Source organism: Prunus persica, chromosome G1 (genome assembly GCF_000346465.2).
Source record: "Prunus persica cultivar Lovell chromosome G1, Prunus_persica_NCBIv2, whole genome shotgun sequence".
Lineage (NCBI taxonomy): Eukaryota > Viridiplantae > Streptophyta > Magnoliopsida > Rosales > Rosaceae > Prunus > Prunus persica.
Window position 1 is genome coordinate 488954 of NC_034009.1, and position 26317 is coordinate 515270.

At 37.4% G+C, this 26317-nt stretch overlaps 4 protein-coding genes across 4 annotated transcripts in view; 1 reads left to right on the forward strand and 3 right to left on the reverse strand.

Moving 5' to 3' along the window:
* Positions 1-656, reverse strand: part of LOC109946530 (glycine-rich cell wall structural protein) — a 1294-nt gene extending 638 nt beyond the window's left edge. Inside the window, exon 1 of the mRNA XM_020554694.1 lies at positions 21-656. Within this exon, the coding sequence (XP_020410283.1) occupies positions 21-513 (493 nt within the window). The 5' untranslated portion in view covers positions 514-656. The remainder of the gene's footprint in view (positions 1-20) is intronic.
* Positions 2886-12167, forward strand: LOC18788292 (transcriptional corepressor LEUNIG_HOMOLOG). The gene is made up of 18 exons (XM_007221848.2): positions 2886-3226; positions 3397-3455; positions 3564-3661; positions 3907-4016; positions 4126-4406; positions 4494-4569; positions 4658-4766; positions 5469-5518; positions 5611-5865; positions 6161-6235; positions 6442-6672; positions 7324-7462; positions 8223-8332; positions 9664-9813; positions 10671-10826; positions 10918-11034; positions 11155-11352; positions 11719-12167. Exons 2-18 carry the CDS (start codon positions 3424-3426, stop codon positions 11860-11862), a joined length of 2331 nt encoding a protein of 776 aa, XP_007221910.1. The 5' UTR covers positions 2886-3226; positions 3397-3423; the 3' UTR covers positions 11863-12167.
* LOC18788436 (transcription termination factor MTERF6, chloroplastic/mitochondrial) lies at positions 12797-14169 on the reverse strand. Its single transcript, XM_020557748.1, has one exon. It carries the CDS (start codon positions 14082-14084, stop codon positions 12885-12887), a length of 1200 nt encoding a protein of 399 aa, XP_020413337.1. The 5' UTR covers positions 14085-14169; the 3' UTR covers positions 12797-12884.
* On the reverse strand, positions 23683-25061 carry LOC109948900 (transcription termination factor MTERF6, chloroplastic/mitochondrial-like). The gene has a single exon (XM_020562755.1). It carries the CDS (start codon positions 24952-24954, stop codon positions 23767-23769), a length of 1188 nt encoding a protein of 395 aa, XP_020418344.1. The 5' UTR covers positions 24955-25061; the 3' UTR covers positions 23683-23766.

A 26317-nucleotide genomic window follows, 5' to 3' on the forward strand; every position in this document is an offset into this window, starting at 1 on the left:
GCTCCTCCTCCACGCTAAACCACCTCCAGCTCCTCCACCTAAACCACCTGCAGCTCCTCCTCCACCTAAACCACCTCCAGCTCCTCCTCCTAAGCCACCCCCAGCACCACCACCACCTCCTGCACCTCCACCTAGACCACCACCACCACCTCCTAACCCACCTCCTGCACCCCCACCTAGACCACCGCCACCTCCTAACCCACCACCTGCACCTCCTCCACCTCCAAGCCCACCACCACCTCCTAGACCTCCACCTCCGCCAAGACCACCCCCACCGCCAATGCCTCCACCAAGACCACCGCCACCGCCAATGCCTCCACCAACTCCACCGCCACCAAACCTTCCATGCCTAAACCCCTTTCCTCCCCTAAAAAAACGTGGGTGGGGATGAGGAAATAAGTGCTTATCATCCTTAACCACCTTAGCATCATCATCCGCCACAACCAAACCACTCACAAGAAAAACACATAAGATAGCAACTACAACACAACCAGCTGATAAAATGACCCTCATATTTGATAATTTGCTTAACCCAAAATGAAGCTACTTGATCAAAATGAAGGAAGCAGAGCTAATAACTAGCTCTCTCTTTCACTCGTAGTGCACAAGTAAAACGAAAGCATGCTGTGTTGTGTTATATAGTGCAAGAAGAGAAGTGAAGGTTAATAGGCTAAGAGAGGGGTCGGTCGATATGTAGTCACCCAACTGTCACGCTTGGATGGAGTAATGAGGCTCACCTGTCTGTGGGCAAGTAATTTATTTGGCCAACTGTCCTCTCCCTCCAACTCCAACACGCTCTGTCAGACATGAAATGAAAGCCCACTCTCTTCTCTTTCCCTCTGAATTTTATTAGGTGTTAGGGTTTTCACTCTCATGCTTTTTTGTTTTCCTTTTCTGCTCTGACAATAATATTATATTGAGGAGAGAGTCAAATTAACCAAAACCAACAAGTTGAAAAAGCCGTGGTCTTGGTCTTGATCTGCATCTGGGGAGATTCAATTTCTTTTCTTCTTAGGTGTAGCATCTAGTCTAGTGTGTGATTCAATTCAAAGGGGTTTTGTGGTGCCATTAATGGACCAACCAAACAACGTCCGGACATCATTATACCTTCATACTCTCTCTCTCTCTCTCTCTCTCTCTCTCTCTCTCTCTCTCTCGACACAAACATCTTTATACCTGATCCTCTGTCTCTCTCATATATCATTTTTAAAAACAAATTTGTGATAGTTATGAAATTTATCGCATCAAATATATAATTCAGTAAATTTCTAATCTGTTTCACGAGTTAAGTATACATATAACTAGCACAATAGTTTCTTGTTTGTTTATGAATAAAGTACGAAGTCATTTTGATATATGCTTCATGCGTGCACAGAGACCTTTTTGTTGCATGCTTCATGAGATCGTCATCAGATTCAGATGGATTATGTTGCAACATAGAATATGAAGTGTGATCATTGCTCTAAGTTGATGGTTGGTACGAAACAACATACCTTTGAATACCAATATTATTTGTAAATACTGCAGTGAAGTAGTCTTTCAATGTTCATGTTAACAGTTTATCTTAATTTTATACAGAGAAGGATGACCCTTGTAGAACTGTTAGAAAATTGCATTTTAGCATATGCTTGAAACTTGAATATAATAGTGCGTACTCATCCATATAGAGAAAGGGTATGTACCTTTTAACTTATCAAGCCAGTTCAATGTGAGGCAAGGAACTCGTTCATATATAACAATTAACTAGTCCCTTGTCACGCCGTCTGCCAATTGTGTTTTATAATTAATTATTTTTTAAATTTTAAATTTAATTTAAATAATAACTAATTAAAAAACTCAATTGACACATACGGGTCAAGAGGCTAATATTAACAAAAGAATAAGCATGTATGTGTGTCGAGATGAGGTGAATGACATTTTCCGTTGGACTGAAACTAGTGAAGACATTCCTCGTAGGGATCCCAGGGCAGCCTTGTAAAATTCTTTGAATTTGCCTTCTTCTGTGAAATGATTATCCATTTAGAGAAGAATGTGCGGGCTCATTCACAAAGTTTGGGTGCACCTTGTCCTTCAAGTAATCAATCTTCTGCAAGACGAATGATTTGCCCCGTCATAATGATGATGATGCATAATATGTTTATAAGAGCATCTCCAATAGCAGTAGGCCACTCATGTAAGCCCAAATATCCCTCAAAGCCCAACAAGTTCTTTTCCCAGACTTTCTTTACTTCTGAAAGGCCCATTCTAGTAGGGCCCATGGAATCCAGATGGAGATATGAAGTCATTCCATCCCGGAATAATTAGGGAAAGGCAAGGGGTACAATTCCTATTTATATTCTAGCATTTTAGCCAGACAAGACAAGTTAAACAAGAGTGCTGCTGCAAATCACCTACTAGTGTAGTAGTTTGGAGTATTTACTCTCTCATGCAAGGTTTTGGATTCGAGTCCTCGCATCCGTGTTGTGTGTGTGAGTTTAATATGCTATCGTCTCTATTTTTCGTAGTTAAATAAGGTGTACTTAGTTAATTTTATTTTTTGATTAAAATATTAAAGTTAACTTAAATTATAAAATGTACTCAATTAATTTTAAGGTTCCTTTAGCAGCACTCTTAAACAATGGTAATTAAACCAAAACACGAAATCAAAGTCGTTTATGTACGAGCCATCCAACATGTGTCACTGCCATTTCCAGCGCCCAAACGTCTTTGATTGGGTTTCGTTCCCTAACTCTTTACCTGACCACCTTGTGATACGTCAAAATAAAAAGAATAGAGAAGAAAAGCTTTAAATTTCTAGAATTATACACGACTGTACTGTACAGAGCCAACACCAAAGCGGCCCAGGTTCGGGCTCCAAGGCTGAGGTTTGGAGAAAGCTAAGAAGCTCGCTTCATTGACTTCACTGACACAAAAAAACACAGAGAGAAAAGAAGCTCATCAGCTTCGGTTAAAGTTCAAATTGTTGTGATTTACAGCGAAAAACTTGGAAGTGTTGGAAGGAACTCCGTGTGCTTTGTGATCACAAACAATTGACAAAGCCTAACTCGTCGTGTCACGTCTTCTTGCTTAAATTCTCAAATCCCAATAACACGAGTTTTTAAATTCCCTCAATTTTTGTGTGCTATTACAAAATTGTGTGCTTGCTGGTGGAGTCAGCAGCGCATGCTTGATCAACGACGATCGTCCTTCTCTCATAGCCTCTGATCCAACAATTTCTTCTTCTCAGGTTGGTCCTGTCACTGCAATGCAGTTACAATTCAACAATCTCGCCAATTATTTTTGATTTTTTGAAACCAGAAGTAAATTTTTCTTTTTTAAATTGCGATTATGTTCTTGGTAATGCAAATTTTGGATTTTGATTGCAAAGCTGAATTGGGTTTTCTTTGTTTTTGGCAGTTTGGCTTGTATAATTTGACCCACACAATGGCGCAGAGTAATTGGGAAGCAGATAAGATGTACATACTGTGATTTATTTATTAGTGAACTATTACATGTTTTGATTATGTATTATGTGTTTGTTAGTGGGTTTTTTGCTAAATTTGGTTAATTTGCTTTGTCTATAGGCTTGATGTGTACATTTATGATTATTTAGTGAAGAAAGAATTGCATGCTACTGCTAAGTCTTTCATGAATGAAGGGAAGGTTGCACCGGATCCAGTAGGTAATGGACACTAAACAATAGCAAAGAATTTATTTACTTCTTCTTTGTGCTTATTATTACTTTGGTAATACTATTCAACTTGTTGAATTGGGCTAGATTAGATCCGTTTTGAATGGTCCTATTGTTTATGCTGCTCGCTTCCAATCAATTTGAGTAGCAATTTATCACGCTTATTGACTTGGGACTCTAAGAGTACTGTCTTCACTTCAAGTTAACTGTAATTAGTTATTACATATAATATGCAGCCATTGATGCTCCCGGGGGGTTTCTTTTTGAATGGTGGTCTGTGTTTTGGGACATTTTTATTGCGAGGACAAATGATAAACATTCTGAGGCCGCCGCAGCTTATATAGAGGTGACTGTTTCAATTTTAATGCTATAGATGTGGCCGCTAGGATAATTGTGCTACTTATGCTGATGTTTTAACTGACCTCTTTATGCACTCCTATTTTCTTGATTTGCAGGCACAACAAGGTAAAGCAAAAGAGCAACAACAGCTGCAAATGCAGCAGTTGCAACTAATGCGCCAAGCTCAGATGCAACGAAGGGATCCTAATCATCCTCCCCTTGGTGGTCCATTAAATTCAATAAGCTCTGAAGGAATGCTTGGGCAATCTACTGCTAGTGCACTGGCAGCAAAAATGTATGAGGAACGTGTGAAACACCCCAATCCAATTGACTCAGAGACATCCCAACCACTCCTTGATGCTAGAGTGGCCCTTCTGAAATCAACAAACCATCCTGGGTAAGCAACTGGAAGATCATATTTTCACAGTTTTCTGATATTTAGTTATTTTGGTAGTTTATTTTTCTTGGTCATTTGCTAATACAGTCAGATGGTTCAAGGAAACCCTGGTAGTGTTAATGCGGCATTACAACAAATCCAGGCTCGAAGTCAACAGACCACAGTAACTACTTATACAACACTAATTGTACTGTTTTCTTCCTTTCCTTCTTTCTAATTTTAGTAAAGCTTTGGTTCTTCCTTGTCTGTAGGACATAAAGAGTGAAGTTAACATGGGCACTGCTCAGAGATCTTTGCCTACGGATTCTTCAATTTATGGGCAGGGCATGATGCAGTCAAAACCAGGAATGGGGAATGCAGGTATGACTTCCTGGTTCTTAAAAGAATTTAAGAATCAAAATAGAGGCATAGAATTTTATGTTGTCTACCAGACAGGAGAAGGATTAAAAGCATCATGATTTTGTTATGTTTGTTTATGCTCACTTTCCTACTTTCTTTGTTTCCTTCCACATCATTCCTAACACCAATCTACAATTTATGAGGTATAATTCAGATTAAATAATATTTCGACCTTTCTATTTATGTCTCTCGTATACCTTAAAGTGCGATTATCTTTTATGCTATTGCATATTTGTTATGTCAAAGCTAAACTTTGTGATAAAAAAAAATAAAGTTATGCTCAAAATGAGTTTACAGTTATAGACCATGCCCGCTGCAACCAAATAAAAAGAAAATCAAAGAAGGAAAATGTTAAAATGCTATTCCGTGTAAAATTAAATGAATGTACCTACAGGGCCAGGTGACTGTTCCTCATCGCACTGAATATTAGGCTAGCTCCTTAGTTGGCATGCCTTGGTGCTCAAACATCCGCTCTAGAAACAGTGTCGGGATGTAAGTGTTGAGCCCAGGAGTTCAGTAATGTTCTTTTGTTTGTGTCAAACTGGGTCGCTATGCAATAAGCTTGTGGAGATGCCTGAGAAGTCATATTTTTAAAATTTCCTGTTAAATTTTCTAATTATTGTTAAAAGAATTATTTTTATTTTTTCTTTCTTTGGAATACAGGATTGAACCCAGGAGTTGGTGGTCTTCCGTTGAAGGGTTGGCCTTTAACTGTGAGTTGTATTCTGAAGTTCATGTGTCTCAGGGATTCATGTTGTAAATATGACTGGTCCGACGATTTTAACTGAGGCATGTGCCAATACAGGGAATTGACCAGATGCGGCCAGGTTTAGGTGCTCAAGTTCAAAAGCCTTTTCTGCAAGGTGCAACTCAGTTTCAGCTTCTCTCGCAGCAACAACAACAGCTTTTAGCACAGGTTCAGGCACAAGGAAATGTTGGTAGCTCACCTATCTATGGAGATATGAGGGGATTTCCTAGGGGAAATTTAAATGCCAAAGATGGTCAGCCAATCACAAATAATGGATCTATAGGTTCTCCTATGCAGTCAACTTCATCGAAGGTAAGATGTTATTCACAAGCTTGGCAAGACTGGTCCTCCTTCTTGTTTATAAATGTCATATCTTTCTATAGGTCCTCCTATGCACTTTTATGTTGAATATATAGGATTGCTGCTGCATAAGGTTTGGGTTTTCTTAGTATAGGTGTATAAAAGAACATCTCTAGGGCTAATGATTTATAAGTCATATGGTTGGTTATGAGTAACTACTCTTTGTGATGATTTTTCCAGAACCTTTGGTGTGTTTAAAACAGACATAATGATGACGTTTCTCTTAATTTTGCTGTGTTTCAATCAGATAAACATGTCACAGATGCAACACTCTTCTTCTCAACAACAACAGGATCCTTTGCAGCCTCAGCAAGTACAACAGGTTGTGCTTGCTTTTGTTGATCCAGTGATGTCATGTCCTTTATTTTCCCTTCACTGCTATAAGCTAAATTTTTTATTGAGGTCACATGTTTGAATATTAATTCTGTCTGAGCTTTTCTATGAACCAAATTGATACTATACTAAAACATATATATATATATATATATATATTAGATTATTTACTAATGGCCGTTTATCATGTAATAGAATAGCCGCAAGAGGAAAGGGCCTTCTTCCTCTGGAGCTGCTAACAGTACTGGTACAGGAAATACAATTGGTCCTTCACCCAACTCTCAACCATCAACGCCATCCACCCATACCCCTGGAGACGGAGTTTCTATGGCTGGTAATTTGCCAAATGCCAGTAACATTCCGAAAAGTATTATGATGTATGGTGCAGATGGAACTGGTGGCCTTGCATCGTCCACAAACCAGCTGGTACGTAAAATTTAGATATTTAACCTTCGTTATCTACAGATAGGAGGGTTAATCTAAATGCTCAGGACTCCATAAGACATGACATTCCTTGCAAGTAAAATCATTAGTATCCAAAAAAGCAATAGTCTTCACCGTAGACATTTAATTGGAACAAGCAATTACTAATTACTTTCATACCTTTTCCAATAATATCTTGATTTAAAACCATGTGTGAAGGATGGAAAAGGGAAATTTGATGCTCCTAATTATTTGATTATGTTTATTAGCTGGGTCCATGTTTCAATGGATGTGGAATTGATAAAGGTGTTGTGTGTACAAAGTTACTAGCAAGACACGTATTTTCTTATCATCTGAGGTTTTTGAATCTCATATAATTAAATATGCTATACTTTGTGTTTGACTGCAAAATTTTATCTCCGAAGTTCTCATTTCCCCACATATCCATTTTATTATCCATGCATAAGTTATAAGTTATAACTATTTATACTTTTAACATCGTGTCCAATTGGGATGCTTGAGATTAATGGCTCCAATCTGTGTCTGCTACCGGATTTATCTAATGGGACCACTCTAGCAAATTGTGCTTGCTTCGAGACAGATTTTCCCCACTAAATTTAAGAAGTCTTTGTTGAATCATTTTTTCAATTGCAGGATGACATTGAACAATTTGGAGATGTTGGCTCCTTAGAAGATAATGTGGAATCCTTTTTATCACATGATGATGGAGATGGAAGGGATCTTTTTGGCACATTGAAACGGAACCCTGCACATTCTGCAGAAGCTTCAAAGGGTATAGATGATTTCATGTTTGAAAATGTTTTTTTCTCCTAAATTTGTTAAATGTTCATTGATAGCATGGTCAAAGATGCATGATTCATGATATCCAAACAACTAATGGTATTAGCCTAAAAATTTGGCCATCATGACTGCTCTTCTACCCGTCAATTGTCTCTAACAGCTTCTCCTTCGTCACCTTGTTGCCAAGGTGTGTTTCATCATCCAAAGCATAGAGCTTGAACTTGAAACTAGGATCATGCATGGCAACTTGGGTCCATGCAACCCAGGAACCTTATTACAGAAGGAACCTATGACCATGTGTGTTTTTTATCCCAGCATTATCACCACCTACCTCCTCTTCTTTCCCAGAGAGGAGCCCTTTGGGATACACTCCAAAACTGGTTGAATGTTCACCACCAACCAATGGGTCCACAATACAATTGGGTATTTTGGTTCCGGGGCATCAATATCCTGCACCGCAAGAGCCAGACTCTTGGTTACTTGGCAGATTGTACCATTTAGTGGTAGATATTTTTTTCTTCCCTCCTTGACCTTCTAACGTGTACTTTCTGGTCAATCTTCCTTCATGGTCTTTTCCAGGTGATGTCAACCTGAATTCATTGCTAGCTGCCTTATTTCTTGCTAATAAACTATTTTATGCCAAAACCCAAGAGACAATCTTGCTAAATTCATTGCAGCCAAGATTACTGCTATTAAGTACAGTGTTAATTGATCCAACTGACTGCAGCAGTGACTTTTTCTCTTTAACTCAGGTTTTTCCTTCAGTGAAGTTGGTTCAATACGTAAAAGTAGTAGCAAAGTTGTCTGTTGTCATTTCTCTTCAGAGGGAAAACTGTTGGCCAGTGCTGGGCATGACAAGAAGGTATAATTCCCTCTAGGGAATGAATTACAATTTCTAAAGATACTGGGTGAACAATAATGCTAGAGACACCACATTTTTGCACCATATTGAAATACCAGATCATGTGGCAAATAATGTGTACATGCCATGTCAATTAATGATTTTCTCTCTTTGGATGTTGCTTGTACAAATCACTTGCCACATTATGTCGTATTGAAATGTGGTACAAAAATTTGGTCAGCCTAGTATTACTTTATTATAATGTTGTAAAGTGTTTATTCATTTATGCTTCACATGAATGATGCTGTTACTAGTTACTACTGACTTGTATTATTTTGGTCCAGAAGATACTTCAGGAAATATGTTATGACTTAGTTCCGGGGAAATCCATTCTGATTATTTTGATTATTTATCTAAAACAAAGCATCTCTACTGATTGTTACACCCCATATTTGTGATAACATTTGAAGTTAACACTGATTTAGTGAGGTGCATGTAAGAAAAAATAGATTGATACCGGAATTCGCTGTATCCCTGAAGATCCCTTTACCAAAATGTTTGAATGGCTTTGGCATATATGCATTGTCACTGGCTCTGTATGATTGCGATTTTATAAAGTTCTCCCAGAATGGCCTTTTTCCGGTTTCACATAGTATTTCGGACTGGAGGCAAGGCATTCATTTTACATAGTAAGATGTGTGTGATAATGTCTTATGGGGAAAATGCAGATCAATGGTAAAACACTTTTGATTGTGGGTTTAACTACCTGTGCAATCAAGGCAGGATTATTTGGGAAAGAAAACCCACATATACGTGTGTGTGTGTGTGTGTGTGTGTGTGTGTGTATATATATACAGATATTCTCCTGTGCGAACGTCCAGAAGTTATTACTGTACGGACGCCATGTATTTTCTACCACTCCTCCCTCATTTCCTCCCTGTTTACAATGGCATCGGCATGGTAATAACTTCCGAACGTCCGCATAGGGGAAGAACTGGTATATATGAGTAGAGAATCTGTGGTGTTCCTGATTCTTCCATGGTGCTATAGTTGCGCAAACTCCAACTCAGGTGGCATTGGGGTTGGATGGGGAAGGGGTAGAGCGCAGGTTCAAGTCTTGTTGTAAGCTAAATAATTGATTTACTAATTGGGTTTAGGTAATTCTTATCTGATAATTGTAACAGTACTGGTTTTAGATTGATGCTATTTTCAGATGGTCTGAAACTTTTACTTTGGAATTCAATAAATTAGTGACTCCAATGGATTCAAACAATCCTAAGTTATCCAAATTTCAATATTAATGAGAAAAGGAATGATGTGAATGATTTTCTTTCGTTTTTTCATGTCAGTAGGTTGTTGTCTGGAATATGGAAACACTGCAAACTGAAAGCACATCAGAGGAGCACTCCTTGATAATTACTGATGTTCGATTTAGACCAAATTCAACTCAGTTGGCAACTTCTTCATTTGACACAACTGTGCGACTTTGGGATGCTGCTGACGTAAATTCTGTGCTTCCATTTCTGTTTCATTTTTAATGTTGCCAAATGCATTTTCCATAAACAATTTTTGGTTTCCCTTCCTCTGGTTTTGATTTATTCTCAATTAAATATCTGGACCCCGACTGAAATAATTATTCAAAATAGTTGGCAAGGCAACTTCTTCATTTTTTTATGCTTGTTCATGAATGCTTATTGTTTCTTAAAGGAATCATAGTTTTGTTACAATATAATGTTTTAGGTTGTCTAACTGGATAATCTTATTGATGACATGCATTATGACAATCTTACTAGTTTGTAAATTCAGTTTGAGGAGACTCAAGATTTTTTAATATACTATGGAATTTAGGTAATGGTGTGATAAGGCGTAGGTTTAAAATTTGTCAGATTTATATATTGTTTTGGCCCATGTATGTCCCAGGATAGTCAGCTAAGCATGATGGGTGTTATTTAAAGTGTAACATGAATGCTAAGAATGGATTTCACTTATTTGAACTTTCAAACATAATATGGTATATAAGATACTGTATATTTACAACATTGTCATTATAATCTACCTTCAGAGAGAGATATTTGACCTCTCTTTTGACTTCTGCTTTCATTATTTTATAGCTTCTACTTCTGTATATTTTGTATGTTATCAATGGCATTAGGTCCATTTTATGTGGTGGAATATCCGAACATAGTATGCATTAGGTGCTTGTATTTGACATGTGTAATCAAGAATTTCCTGACTTTCTTTTTCTTTATCACCAGTGAAGTTTTTGGTCCGCATTTATAAAGGGCACTTATATTTAGTTTATTCCTTTCCGCCCATTTTATTATTTTGGGTTTCTAAAGGGTTGAGTTCATTTTTGCAGCCAAACTATTCTTTACAGACATATGCAGGGCATACCTCGCATGTAATGTCACTTGATTTCCATCCTAAGAAGAATGACCTTTTCTGCTCCTGTGATGCTAACAATGAGATTCGCTTTTGGAATATCAATCAGTATTCTTGCACTCGCGTTTCTAAGGTTGGTATTGGGACTCTCCTTTAGTTGTTTGAAGTTCATGATTAACTTTTGTTTATTTTCTGTTCTAAATATCAGTCATTTAATGATCCAGGGAGGCTCAGCACAGGTGAGATTCCAGCCAAGAATTGGACAGTTTCTTGCTGCTGCATCTGGAAATGTTGTGTCTATATTTGATGCTGAGAGTGACAGGCAGACACATTCATTGCAGGTATGATTCGCAATTGTTAATTTCAATGAAACTTAAAGGTTTCATTAATCAATCAAGTCTGAAAAGTAGGTTATGTTTTGATATGTTACTGATCGTAAAGCACGATGTTTTGAATCTCAGGGTCACACCACAGAGGTACACTCTCTTTGCTGGGATACAAATGGAGATTATTTGGCATCTGTCAGTCAAGAGTCTGTCAGGGTGTGGTCATTATCCTCTGGAGAGTGCATTCATGAACTCAGTCCCAGTGGAAACATGTTCCAGTCTTGTGTTTTCCATCCAAGCTACTCCACTCTCTTGGTCATTGGAGGCTACCAGGTAAACTTTGCTTTGTTTTGGTGACGTGAAATGAAAAATTGGATTGCACACGAATTCTGTTACGTTTGAAATATTTAGAATATTATTTTCTCAGAACTGCCTGGTCAGCGGCCACTTAGAAATAAAAATCAACTCTTGTAGGTTGTTTGGCCACAATTATATTGCATCAAGACATCACATGGAAATAGAACAATTCCATAGTGATGTGTCGGCCAAATGCTATGTAAAATAGAGTGGACTTTCTTATCCTCTTCCAAATTTAACTTGAGAGAACATCCGTTCTGTAAACCATTGAGACTGAGTTTTCTTTTTGTGATGTATGTTCTAGGATGCTAATGCTGCTTTTTTCTTTAAATTTGCTTGCAGTCATTGGAGCTCTGGAACATGGCTGAGAATAAGTGTATGACCATTCAAGCTCATGAGGGTGTAATATCAGCTTTAGCACAGTCACCAGTCACAGGAATGGTCGCCTCTACTAGTCACGACAAATCTGTTAAAATATGGAAATAAAGTTTGCTGATTTTTGCTTCAAATCCCCAGTTTCAAGTCCGCTGGCTCTTCATCTCATCAACTGCAGAGAAAGTCTGAATAAATTTTAAACATAAAAGCTCATCATGTATTTAATTTGATTTCATATTTTTTATTGTTTATTCTCCCTCCATTTATACTTTCTTTTTCTTTTTCTTTTCTCCTTTACATGTAATAAGGTGATGGTTAAAGTTTACCTTAGTTAGAAGCAAATACACGTTATCTCAAATATGGAATGTTTGATGGTTTAATGAATCAATGACTTATGAGGCTATTTTAGGTGGAAATTATTGGCAAACAGGTTAAAATGTCAAGTGTCGACCAGTCTTAGTTGAAGTGAAAAGGTTGTCTTCTTACCAAGTCTTACCAAGGAGGGCTCTATACCGCAGGTTTTCTATGGTACATTAAACTGCGGATAACCATTTTTTGCACCGTCGATCAATGGGCATGTACAATGCCTGTTGATCAGGCAACCGTTTTTTGCACCGTCGATCAATGGGCATGTACAGTGCCTGTTGATCAGCAAGGCAAAAAGTGGTTATCCCGCACTTGTGGTTATCCACATTATGGAAAAACTGCTCTAATTACCTACATGCATAAAATTTGGCATAGCTGCCAAACGATGTGTGATTTGATTCGATTTAATTTTCTCTGAGTAAAAAAACAAACAAACGATTGACTTGTGGGGTCGCAAAACCAAACAAATGACTTAAATCCAGCAAAATATGAATAACATTTTGGATTTGGTATTTTTTTTTTTGAAGGGCTCAACCAGATTTAGTTTAAGCCCGTCCCAACAATTCTAACTCACATTTTGATGAGGTTTTCAATATGGTCTAGTTTATATTCCTGTGACTTTTATATTTATACCCTACACAGAAAAACCAATATGATAGAAATGTGGATCCAATGCCAATGCCATGAATGATGAAAGATATTTTGTTCATCTTTATCAAATAAATGAAACCTTAAGCACACAAAACTTTTAGTACAGTGCAGAAAGATCACACATCCTTGACATCCAATTTTAGATGATACACATCCCACAAAATTGGTAATTGGTTTATATATCTGGTCACAAACCTCTCCAAGAACTTATGCGGTTGGGGCAACAACACAGAAGACAAACTGAAGTCTTCATCTATCAACCCCTTCAACAACAAAACTTTAACAACTGAACATCTTGGAATAATTCTCTTCTCCAAACTGAAACACAAAACCAAAGGGTATGTGGCAATCACTCCTGAAGAATATCCCATCTTGTTCACAAAAAAATCCATTACCTCCATTATTTTCTTCTCAGACATAGTCATGCACTGTGGATTCTTCCTGAATGCAGAGACCACATCATTTTCAGACCAACCCCAACTCCGCTTGTAAATTTCACGGCTTCGTTTCCATATGGACTTACTGCTCTCTCCACACAATGCTCTTAGTGCCAACACAAAAGTTGATTTCTTCATATCAAATCCCATTGCCTTAACCTCTTCCACAGCTGCAGCAAACTTTTCATGCTTGTGTATCAAGACCTCAGTGTTGTGAGCTACCAACAGAGCAATGCATGATTGGGGCATACCCAATTCCCTCAAAAGCTCAATATTGGGGACCACATTCTTTCTGCGATTTTCCCGGAAAATCCATGAACTGCGCTTCAGAACAGAAACTACGTTTTCCTCGGAAATCAGACTCCTGAGAAAATTATAAGTGGGTATAATCTGATTCTCCAAGCTTCTTAACAAAAGGTGGGGATTAAAACACAGAATTCTCGCAAGGTCTTCCCTTGAAACTACAACAGAGCTGAAAAACTCAAGCTTGGGCGAAAGGATTTTCTCAGGATCAGCTACAAGAATAGTAGGGCGTGACCTGACAACCTTTGAGATCTGGGTTTCAGAGAGTCCATATTTGCTCAAAAGGGCCAAAACAGAGTCTGCTCCTGGTGAGGATTGCAACTCTAACCATTTGGATGATAAAATTGCGCCTTCTGGGGACAACCCACATGAGTTTATGAGGTAAGCGACTGTGAAATTGTGTTGGTCTGCTGAGATTTTTGAGGTGATGGATCTGGGAAGTATATGATTTTGAAGAGAAATGTGCGAGGGTTTTAGGTCTCCAACAAGAAATCTTTTAGCTGTGGAAGCAAATGTACAAGAAACTATTGAATAGCCCAATCTGAGGGTGTTCAAGCTGTAGAGAGGTACCACCATGTTTCACCCTGCTTCGATGTTGATGACGATCAATTTCTAATTCTACCGGTCATTCTAAAACCCTAGGCAGCAGGGCGATTTTGGGTCCGTGCCATATGCTTAAGAAGACTTACATTTTTTGGGTTAATTACAATTTTGGTTACTATTTGGCTCGAAATCAATTTTGGTCACTGTGATTTCAATTTTTTCGATTTAGTCACTGCATTTGCAATCATTAACAAATCAGGTCCAAGCCTTTATTTCCGTTCCGTCAATTAGGTAAGGACTTTATTGTCCTTTCGGTAAAAAATAAAAATAAAAATAAAAAGGTTGTGTTTAATATGAATTACAAGACAAAGAATGAACATGAAGCTTTCATATTAAAACTCCAACAAATTTCAAATGTTTAATATCAATTAACCTTTAATAGCAGGATTGATATGGCTTATCAATCCTGAAACGTACTGAACATTAAACAAAAGAACACGCAGAGAATTATTTTACGTAGTAAAACCCCACATATAAGGAAAATCTACGGAACTCTTCAATCCAACACAAATCCACTATAGTACGATGATTACAAGAAGTACTCACACACTTATCTTATACACATTCTAGATAATGTTTACCAACTTCTTCGTAACTCAACTTCTGTCACGAGATGATATTCGACACTCCTTATGTTGAACTCAATACTGGTCACAATTGCTTCAAGCGCACTAAAGGAAAACCGCCACTATGATCTTGGTGCCCTCAACCATATGAGTCACCCAACAATGCAAATGAATGATTAAAGTATTTGATAAATCATCAACTAAACATATAACACTTGATGATTTATCTCAAATATATACACAACAGCTTTCTTAAGAATTTTAGATGCTCAAACAAAATATGAAAAAGCTATTTTTTTGTGTGCAAAAGAGATGCACACCGTATTTTATATCTTTTCAAGAGAAGTGTAAAAAGCCACGAATCAATATCTTGCCGTTGATTAGATTTGACACTCTTATAGTCCTAATTGATTTCGTCAGCTCTATGACTTTCACTCTAACAAAGAAACATTGGAACCAATTTGGAAACAATTGTTTTCGTCTCTTAGGGAAATAATAATCCCAATTGTTTTCCCTCTAATTGATTTCGTCTCTTAGAATCCCAATTGTTTATAGAATGAAACAATATTGGTATTAAATAAAACATGCTCTCCAAGTCAAATATGAAAAAGGATATTTTTACTTAAATCAAAATAGAGTTGTAAACATGAATTTCCTGCGACAAATGAGACAAGAACACGTGTACAAAATAATATTGCATTAATGAAATTTAGGGTTACAATCTCCGTATTAAATCCTCTGATTCGATCTCCAAAGTGTTTAAAGAAAATTTATGTTTAATACAAGGGTCGTAGAGACTTGATCTTGATTAAACGGGTAGCACGAAGCTTGTTTGGTGTTTGGAATTTTTCTATGGTGATGCTTGGTGGCTCTTCCAAAGTAGGGTGAAGAATGCAGAGAGTTTTCTGTTTCTTCTGAGTGCTAGGTTTTTTCTCCCTGACCCCCTTTTCCCTCGTCTTGAGGCCTCCTATTTATAGGCTCTTGTAGGATGCTTGACCTAAATAATTTTTCCTATTTAAAACCTTGTTTTGTGGGATTTTGATTTGATTTAAATCAATTCCCATAATCTGGCAATTTAACCGGATTATCTTTAATTGATTGACCTGATTAATATTTGATTTAAATCAAATTCAATCACAGAAGATTCTTTCCTTTAATTTTGTCTTTATCTTGAACCATTTGATGCACTCCGTCGGATGTCGCCATGTGTCATTTTTGACAACTAATCCAATTTTGATGAGTCACACGCCACATGGGCGAATTACGAGACCCACGATTTAATCCACCGAACCCTAATTATTTTCTTGTCCAATGGAATTTATTGCACCAAAATTTCTTTGTCTACATGAGTTCAATGAGGAAAGTAATCTCAAGAGATAAAATCTAATTCTATTAAAAATAGGATTAACATAAAAGTGCTTCAGTAAAAATAACTCTAACTAGGAATTCTATAGTGAATGCATGATTATATCATGATTTACCTGAAATCAAGTTTCTCATATCAATCACATCATACTTCGAAAATCTGGGACTGAATGTGTTGAGCCAAAACAATCAGGAAAATATATTCACATACTAATTCCCAACCTATGCTAGAGTTTAGAAAATGCCAATACAATTTTCATATTAACACACACTTTACAAATTACAAACACAATGGATCACCCTGTTCTCTCCAGAATCTACTGGAGATACAGTAATCGCTATTTTGTGGCTATCTTCTCTGACGACCCCAACCCACCCCTAAATCCAATGCCATACAGTCCATATGAGAGAGAGAGAGAGAGAGAGAGAGAGAGAGAGATAGGAGAATTACGACAGAGGTGGAGGCTGGGTTTGCCGGAGGAGGAGGCTGGTTTTTAGGGTGGGTTATCTTGATCAATTTTGGAGGAGAGAGAGAGAAGCCTGACAGCTTTGCACTAAAGGTTAATGGCTTGGATTCATCTGTATTTTTTTAGAAATAAAGCAATTCACATGAGTTCTTCTTCTCAAAGTCAACTTTAATAAAATATTTGCTTGCCTTTCATGGCAGCTAATGGCAATGGTGGATATGGTCGAGAGGTTAGGATGGGGTGGGTTTACGCTGGGGATGGGGGTGGTTTTTATCCTTTTTTATATTTATTTAAATTTTATATATTTGATTATAAAATTTTGTTTCATTTTTAGGATAATAAAGTCCCTGCCAAACAGATAAAATTGAAGGCTTGCACCTGATTTGTTAACGATTGCAAGTACAGTGGTGAAATTGGGAAATGTGAAATCACAGTGACTAAAATTGATTTCAAGCCAAACCCTAGTGACCAAAATTGTAATCAACCTTTTTTATTTATTTAAAATTTCTACTGAAAACCCAAATGGCACCTAGGAACACAGTGAAATGGATCTGTATACAACATTTTTGCTCATCACTGTACCATCACCACTCTTCTCAACACCTAATACTTGTCCATGAACATAACTATGGTTCCACAAATACAAAGCAAATAGTTAACTAGAGTTAGGTTCATGGACACGTGTCAAGTGTTGAGAAGGATGGTGAGGATACACCTTGAGTTAAAATGGTATGCAAAAATATTTCTCTACCTACATACTTCATAATTACTAAGTAATTAATTGAGCATATCGATGTAAATAATTGAGGCATATAGACTATAGTAGAGGTAATTCACCTACCCATTTACAACTTTACTTAGTGTCGGGGCCCAAAAAATTTAAGGTTGGGCCCAAATATATTCCCAGCACAGTACCACACCTTACTGAGAAAAAATCCGATTTGAGTACCCAAGAGTTCGTCGCACGCGCTCGTACAAGTCATGGTCCACGTGCCACTCCAAGCAAATACATAAACCGCCATGCCAAAAGGTTGTGACAAGCCCATAAAATTTACTAGCTCTATGAACCCATGCTTTTTATTTCATCAAGCGCCATTTTGGCTTGGCTATAGCCCTATAAAATACGACAAAACTCGAGCATAAGCACGCCAAATAACAGGTGACATCAAGAGGAAAATCCTTATTTTTTCACCAAGTCATGCTACAAGTTTAAGGGGCCTAAGCCACGCAAATGCCTGGGGCTTGCTGAGTGGGTTGTGGTATGGATGATTACGAGTATTCACTAGGCCCATTGATGGTCCAAGGAGTAAAAGTTTTGGGCTACTTAGGAGCACCAAAACTCAAGCCCATTTCTTGAACCTAAACATATGAGTAAATGAGATAGTGTTAGAAATTTACCCTTAAAGCCAACTAATTATGTAATAGTTAGAGTTAAGGATATTTTTTTATAAAAGACATATTATGTTATCAATGGGCAAGAAATGTTGTTTTATACATTAAATCATCTTATATCATCTTTGAATATGTAGAACAACCATAATCCAAGGAATACACAAGTGGATATGAGAGCTATGTAATGAGATTGCATACATAGACACTTCTCATCATCCTTAAATCATGAATATGTTCCTGGTCATAGGAATATTGATTAGGTGTCAACATTCCGCAAAGACTAGTACACACAATATCGTCTCTATATTTAGGGAATGGCAAAGTCTCAAGTCATTAAGTGTGGAGACACATCAATACGTATGTACGTGCTTGTAGAAGAACAAGTACACTGAATGCGATCCAACACATGAGTTACATCATGGAAGTCTTTACTCACATGTCAAGCTGAAACTCATAAATTGCAATGGTGTAAACTAATCCTTAGACCTGAGGCATCATAGATGTTTTGTGGCTATGTTGTTAATAGGGCACTATACAGTCATGCTAAATTATGTATAGCTTAAAGGTGCTCATCAGGATTCTCAATAGAGTCATGAAAGCAAATGAATGTACAACAAGAAATCTTTACTCTTAGTAAAGGAGAGAGAATACTCTAAAATATGATTGGTCAAATCTCTGCGCATAGTAATGGATAAGACTTGAAAGAAGAAGTCTTCAAGTCTTACTAGGATAATCATATAAAAGGAATGATCTACATTAGGATATTGACAATCGGATTCCATGATCTAATGATGTGAATAAGAAGTATTGATATAAGAGAATGATTCAATTGCATGGTCATTCCAATTTGAATAGGTTCTTTAACAACATCTCATTTAGCTTGGATAACCGTGACTTGCTACTAGGCGACAACCATCGTTTGTGGATGTTCTAAAAGGATTCAATTAACCTTTATTAATAGAAAGAATTTAATTGTAGAATTTAATTCGTATATCATCTCTAAGGAGTTGAGTCAACCCACTACCTTACTAAAAGGAACCTGTGGATCTGCACACTCAAATAATGTGATTAGAGGTACAAATGAGGATAAATGAAATGAGGTGACACAAATCAATGGTTGATAGTCAAATGTCAAAGTCAACGGCTAAAAGTCAACATGTTGACCGGAGCAATTGACCAAAGTCAAATAGTTCGACCGGGTCAATTAAGTAAGACTATAATTATAATTTAATAGTTAAATCATAATTAAAAGATTAATTATGGAATTAAAATTTACATATAGAAATATTGAGTTGGGCTTTTAAATATGATTTAGAAGGAAATTGACAAAATAGCCCAAAAGGCTATTGGGCTTAAGGGATAAGTGACATAAGATGACATGACCCACGGAACAAATGGAGCCCCAAATACCCACCCAAAATTTGGCAACTAATGGAAAGCTCTCCTTTTGCCTTTTGTGTTGTCCTATTTAAGCCAAGTGTTTGATAAAACCTAACTAGGATTTTTGGTTTCCTATTTTGGTTGATGAGTGATCATCTTTGTATCTCATTTTACATAAACAAAAAAATTGGTCCAATCAAGAAGTAGACTAGCATCCATACTTCTTGATTGCCTTCTCTTCATATCTAGGAACATTTGGTGTGGTGAGGTACAGGACTCCAATCTTGGAGCCTTGAGGTGAAGGAGTCAAAATCAAGAGAAACAAAAGGCATTTCCAACAAAGGTGTTCATTCTTGAGAAATCAAGAAAATGTCATCAAGGGTAAAGATATATTCCCTTTTTTCTTTCTCTATTTGTGTTCAAAGAGACTAGGCTAAGATACTTGGTTTAAAATGAAAAAAGTTTAGCTCAACTAGTATAAACAAACTGAATCTGTCATTTTGAATGTTTTTGTTGTATAGTTGTGGCTAAAGTTCATTTTCTAAGCATTAGATGCATGTTTTTTTCAGAGAGGAGACCCAATACCTTAGGAAAATATCCAATGGCCTATAACACTTGGAAAAATCCCACATCAACTAAAATATCCAACACCTTGTCAAAACTAGAGCAAATAAGCTGCTTCCAGTAGCTTGACGAAACCAAAGCAAACTCATAGGTCGCTGGAAATAAAATAGCAATGACCCAATACCTTAGAAAATAGACCAACCCAGCACCTTATAAAATATCTAGCATCGTGTAAAATATCTAGTGTTCTCAAAAAAGTATCATAACCAAGTCAAATGGTAAGCCATTGTAAAAACCAAAGGAAATTCATATGCACAGGATGCTGGAGGAGGAATACCCTTCATACCAAAGCCCTTACCCATTTTTCTTTCTTCTGCAAGCTGTAATAAGAAAACCAGGAAGAAAAGTAAGTGGCACCTCACCCACATGAAGGAGCCTAGCCACGTGAAAATCTTGGAACTCCAAAAAGCTTCGTGCCTATGCTCTCAGGCTGGGAAAGTTTCACCAAAAAAGATTGAATGTAAGAAAGTGAAGAAAAATAGAGGAGAAGACTTGATAAAATTGGGGGCTTCTAGTGCCTATAAAAGGGGGCATCTCCTACCCAGCAAAACCAACCACATCCAGAGCTAGCAAGCACCCTCCCTCACTGCTGGAACCCTTCAATTTCAAGCTCTGTTCTCCCATCTCCTTCCTTTTTCTCCTCTAACAAACCCTCCAAGAGCGTGACGAAGCTTTTGTCAAGCGGCTGGAAATTTGCTCAAGTCCCCCATTCTTCCACCCTTATCTTTTCCTCTCTTCCCTCAACAAATCTTTCTAAAATTCCCTATCCTTGCTTTGAACCCCTATTTCTCATATAAAATCCAAGCTTTCTCTCTCTAATGCTAAACTCATGAATGCTCAGCTCCTATGTCGCAAGCTTCTCAAGCCAAGCCAAAATATTAATTTGTAAGCAGCTGTTGGTTTTGTTGGTGAAAGAAACCAAAGTGCTCCTTAAGGCTCCACGAACCTTTCAAAGCACTCTTGGGGCCTGATTCTTGAACTCAAACATAGGGACAACTCTAGCTATGCTCATCTATAGTTGCTGGAACAAAAAAGCCCCTACACTAAGTTACACATAGAGAGGTAAATAATTGAGCACATGTGAAAAGTTGACCACAGTTTCTTTCTGAATGTTTTGGTTTCGCAGTTACTATTGCACTCGAGATTGTTTGATTCCTCCTCTCCTCACCCAAAAAAAATAAGGTTTTGATAATTAAAAGAAAATAGAGGTAGAGATTAAAAAACAAAAACTTTTTTGGGATTTGACACGAAAATCCAATTTGGTCATCGAGAAAAAAAATTTAGTCAAATTGGTCATTGTGTTTTTCAAAGTTTACAATTTAGGGCATGTTTACATATCAGTAATAGGTATGGGAGGAAAGGGAATGGTTTCCATTCCTAACTTCCCATGCGCTTACTTGCAATCAGGAATGAAAAAATAAGTGAACCCCACCTCAAAATCCGTAATCACATCCCCTCAAAACTAGGTATCAGATCAACTAGGGGGGAGTAGTTGATACGATTTCCATTCCTGTTTTCTCTTACTAACTTTCAAAAATACCCTTACCACTTTACCATAATTCCAAAACACCCCAAACCCTAAAAAAAAATAAAAACTCACTCCAAGAAGTTCCAAGATGCTCCAACCCTAAAAATAAAAAAAATAAAAAATAAAAAACTCAGTTCCAATAAGTTTCATGTATTTAATCGTATGAAGATTATGCAGGTTATTATTATTTGATTGTTTACTAATTACGTACATGAAAGATATATATTTATTTGAGTTTATTTTTTTGTTTGAAATTGGCTCTGGACAAAGATGTTATTAACATTATCATTGAACTGGGCTCCTGTTGTTCATCTTGTTCAGCATATTGATTCCTCATGTTTACATCGCCTTATTGGTTTGCTGCATGATTAGTTTGGTCTCCTTAGTCAATTTGAGAATTATATATGTGTTGTGGTGAAAATGTGCAGGGCATTTTAGTAATCAAATTAATTTGGATTCTTATTCATGAAAGTTAGTAAACAATAACAATGGGAATCAACCTCATTCCTTTGCTAATTCCATATGTTTAGTAAACAACTTAATGAGAATGATTCTTCCCATACCGATTCAGTAGTTTCCCGATTCCTAAATTCTCTGATTCTTTACTTTCTCCATTACTGATACGTAAACATGCCCTTATAGAGACATTCCGCTCTCCTTCGTTAAGTGTAGTTTTTATTGTTATTTTTTTAGTCTTCTTCCTCTAGCTCAACGACTTATGGTATATTGGGATATTAGGGTCTAACAAATTGGGGGACATCTTAGCTTGAAATCGAAATTGTGAGGTATAAGGAAAATCAAAATGTCAAACCAAATTAAAATGAAATCAACAACTTACCAACATATTTTGGTGCTCTATTTCCTTGATTGTCATCCAAAGTCACAATATGATTCTCACTGAGTCAATTCAGGCTTCAATATAGCATCCAATCCAAGACCTTATAATTCATAATCTCGATTTCAACCCAAGATTTTTTCCAATTTGTTAAACCCTAATAGCACAATATACCTTAACTTTAGAGGAAGAGGATTGAATGTGCTTAATAATTTTTTTTTTTTTTTAAAAACTGCATTTAATGGAAGATAACTGAATGTCTATAAATTGTAAACTTTGGGAAACACAGTGATCAATTTGGCTATAAAAAAAATTCTCAGTGACCAAATTGAATTTTCGTGTAAAACCTAGTGACCAAAAAGGTATTCAACCCAAATAAAAACTACAGATTACATCTAATGTGCCAAATAAACCACTAAAATAACTTGCTTATGTTTCCCGGGAAGAAAAAAAAAATACTGGCTTGGGTTATTAGTGTTAGAAAGACTCACTTATTTTTACATTCTTCAACACTAATATTCGTAAATGAGATTTTATGCAAAAACTAAAGATTATGATTGTTTACAGAACAAACAAAAGGGCTCTATGCCTCCCATGCCCTTTGCCAAAAGGGTTGAAATCCTCAAACTCAAGGCATGTTTTCAACTGAACAATTGTTCTTTACACTCTTTTTACACATTACAAGAGCAAACCGATCAATCACATGTGTTTCCTGCGCAAATATTGCAGCTTTCAAGTTTCATACAAAAATTTAATTGCCGGTTAAACAAGACTCGTTCAACATGTAGAGAGATCATCAAATGCAACTGATTCTGCAGCTATACAATTCTACCATGCACCTCACAGCTAGCAGATGCTTCCCTCTTTTCTGTTAATAGTTTGTTTAATCAATACCGGTATTGATTAAGTTTAGTTAGAGTATCTGTTAAGCTTGTATAGCTTGGTTAGCTAAGCTATCTGTGTATTGTAATCATTATTCAATAATGAATGAGAATATTCAGAAGTTTTACATTGTTCTTCATGGTATCAGAGCCAATTGTCTTACGACTGGTTGATTCTGCGATTTTCTTTCTCTCTCTCATTTTCTCACCTCCCAAACAGTATTTTCTTCCTATTATTCTTTTCTTTTGCTCATCAACGGCAGATTCTTCCTCTGATTCTCACTCTGCAACTTCATCTCCTGTTGTTAATCCTACACTTCTGTATCAATCACTTACTATCAAAAATGTCGTGACCATGGTTCTGTATCTATCGCTTTACGGTTCCAATTCACATTTTGATGAGGTTTCAATATGGTCTAATTTATATTCCTGTCCCATTAGTGGATGACAATGTAACTTATTTACCCTACATAGGAAAACCGATATGAAAGAAAATGTGGAACTATTGAAAATGCCGAGAATGATGAAAGATATTTTGTTCATGGGATCTCTTTTGATCATCATTGTCAAGTAAATGCAACCTTATGCACACAAAACTTTTAGGATAGTGCAAAAAATCACACATCCTTGACATCCAATTTTCCATGATACACATCCCACAATTGAGGTAATCGGTTGATATATCTGATCACAAACCTCTCCAAGAAGTGCTGCTCTTGAGGCAACACCACATAAGCCAAACTGGAGTCTTCATCTATCAACCCCTTCAACAGCAAAACTTTAACAACTGAACACCTTGGAATAATTCTCTTCTCCAAACTGAAACACAAAATCACAGGATATGTGGCAATCACTCTTGAAGGCCATCCCATCTTGTTCACTAAAAAATTCATTCCCTGCATTATTTTCTCCTCAGACAGAATCATGCACTGTGGATTCTTCCTGAAAGCAGAGATCACATCATCATCAGACCAACCCCAACTCCGCTTGTAAATTTCACGGCTTCGATTCCATATGGACTTACTGCTCTCTCCACACAACGCTCTTAGTGCCATCACAAAAGTTGATTTCTTCATATCAAATCCCATTGCCTTAACCTCTTCCACAGCTGCAGCAAAACTTTCATGCTTGTGTATCAAGACCTTAGTGTTGTGAGCTAGCAACAGAGCAATGCATGATTGGGGTACACCCAATTCCCTCAAAAGCTCAATATTGGGGACCACATTCTTTCTGCGATTTTCCAGGAAAATCCATGAACTGCGCTTCAGAACAGAAATTACATTTTCCTCGGAAATCAGACTCCTGAGAAAATTATAAGTCGGTATAATCTGATTCTCCAAGCTTCTTGACAAAAGGTGGGGATTAAAACACAGAATTCTCGCAAAGTCTTGCCTTGAAACTACAACAGAGCTGAAAAACTCAAGCTTGGGCAAAAGGGTTTTCTCAGGATCAGCTACAAGAATAGCAGGGCGTGACCTGACAACCTTTGAGATCTGGGTTTCAGAGAGTCCATGGCTGCTCAAAAGGGCCAAAACAGAGTCTGCTTCTTGTGAGGATTGCAACTCTACCCATTTGGATGATGAAATTGCGTCTTCTGGGGACAACCCACATGAGTTTATGAGGTAAGCGACTGTGAAATTGTGTTGGTTTGCTGAGATTTTTGAGGTGATGGGTCTGTGAAGTGGATGATTTTGAAGAGAAATGTGTGAGGGTTTTAGGTCTCCAACAAGAAATCTTTTTGTTGTACAAGAAACTATTGAATAACCCAATCTGAGGGTGTTCAAGCAGTAGAGAGGTACCACCATGTTTGACCCTGCTTAGATGCCGATGACGATCAATTTCTAATTCTACTGGTCATTCTAAAACCCTAGGCAGCAGGGGGTTTTGGGTCCGTGCGATATGCTTAAGAAGAATTTTATATATATATATATATATATATATTGGTTTCAAGGAGGGCAGAAGCCCAAGAGAAAACCAAAAAGAAAACTACACTGGGACAAGCCTAGCAGTGGTCATCCTAACAGAATCATTTGCCAAGAGGCTTACAATAGAAGGAGGGGGAAGATCAACAACATGATAACCCAAATTGGAACTTTGACCCATATGAGCCATACGGTCAACAGCAATGTTTTGTTCTCTATAAATATGAGAAATGGAACACTCACAGTCACGCAAGAGCATGGCTTTGCAACTATAGATGAGGTTAGAGAGAGGGTGACTAGGCCTAGTCACCAAGGAACACCCAAAGGGCACGAAGGAACACCCAAAGGGCACCAGGGAACACCCAAATGACACCAAGGAACACAGTGAAATAGCAGCATCTGTATACACTACAACCTTCATACTGCATAATTAAGGAGTAATTAATTGAGCATATAGAGGTAAATAATTGGTGCATATAGAGTATAGACTATAGTAGAGGTAATTTTCTTACTCCTTTACAACCTTACTCAATTACACGTAGAGAGGTAAATAATTTTTTTTTTCCCTAGAGAGAGGTAAATAATTGAACACATGTGAAAAGTTGACTATAATTTCTTTCTGAATGTTGTGGTTTCGCAGTTACTATTACACCCGAGATTGTTTGATACCTACTCTCTTCATAGATAAAGATTTTGATATGCCCTTTACCAAAAGGGTTGAAATCCTCAAGCTCAAGGCATGTTTTCAACTGAACAATTGTACTTTACACTCTTTTTACACATTACAAGAGCAAACCGATCAACCACATGTGTTTCCTGCGCAAATAATGCAGCTTGCAAGTTTCATACAATAACTTGTTCAACATGTAGAGAGATGATCAAATGCAACTGATTCTGCAGCTGTGCAATTCTACCACGCACCTCACAGCTAGCAGATACTTTCCTCTTGCCTGTGAGAGCAACTCCATCGTTTAGCCCAAGCCCGAGGCTAGGGGTGGACTGCACGAAAAACAAGCTTCCAGTGGGCCAGCCTTGCCCAGGTTGGGAGTGAGACCCACGAAGACGGGTTGGCCAGAATGCCAGTTTCGCCCGAGTTCGATCCCGATGGGGGATGACGTCAGAGTAAAAAAAAATTTGAACTCGCGTGCGCTAACGTCAGCCCTGCGCAATCTCCAACGAGTAGAAGACAGGTGTCAAGGCCTGGGCGCTCCGATATGCTTCTCCTCCTCCAATCCAACGACTGACA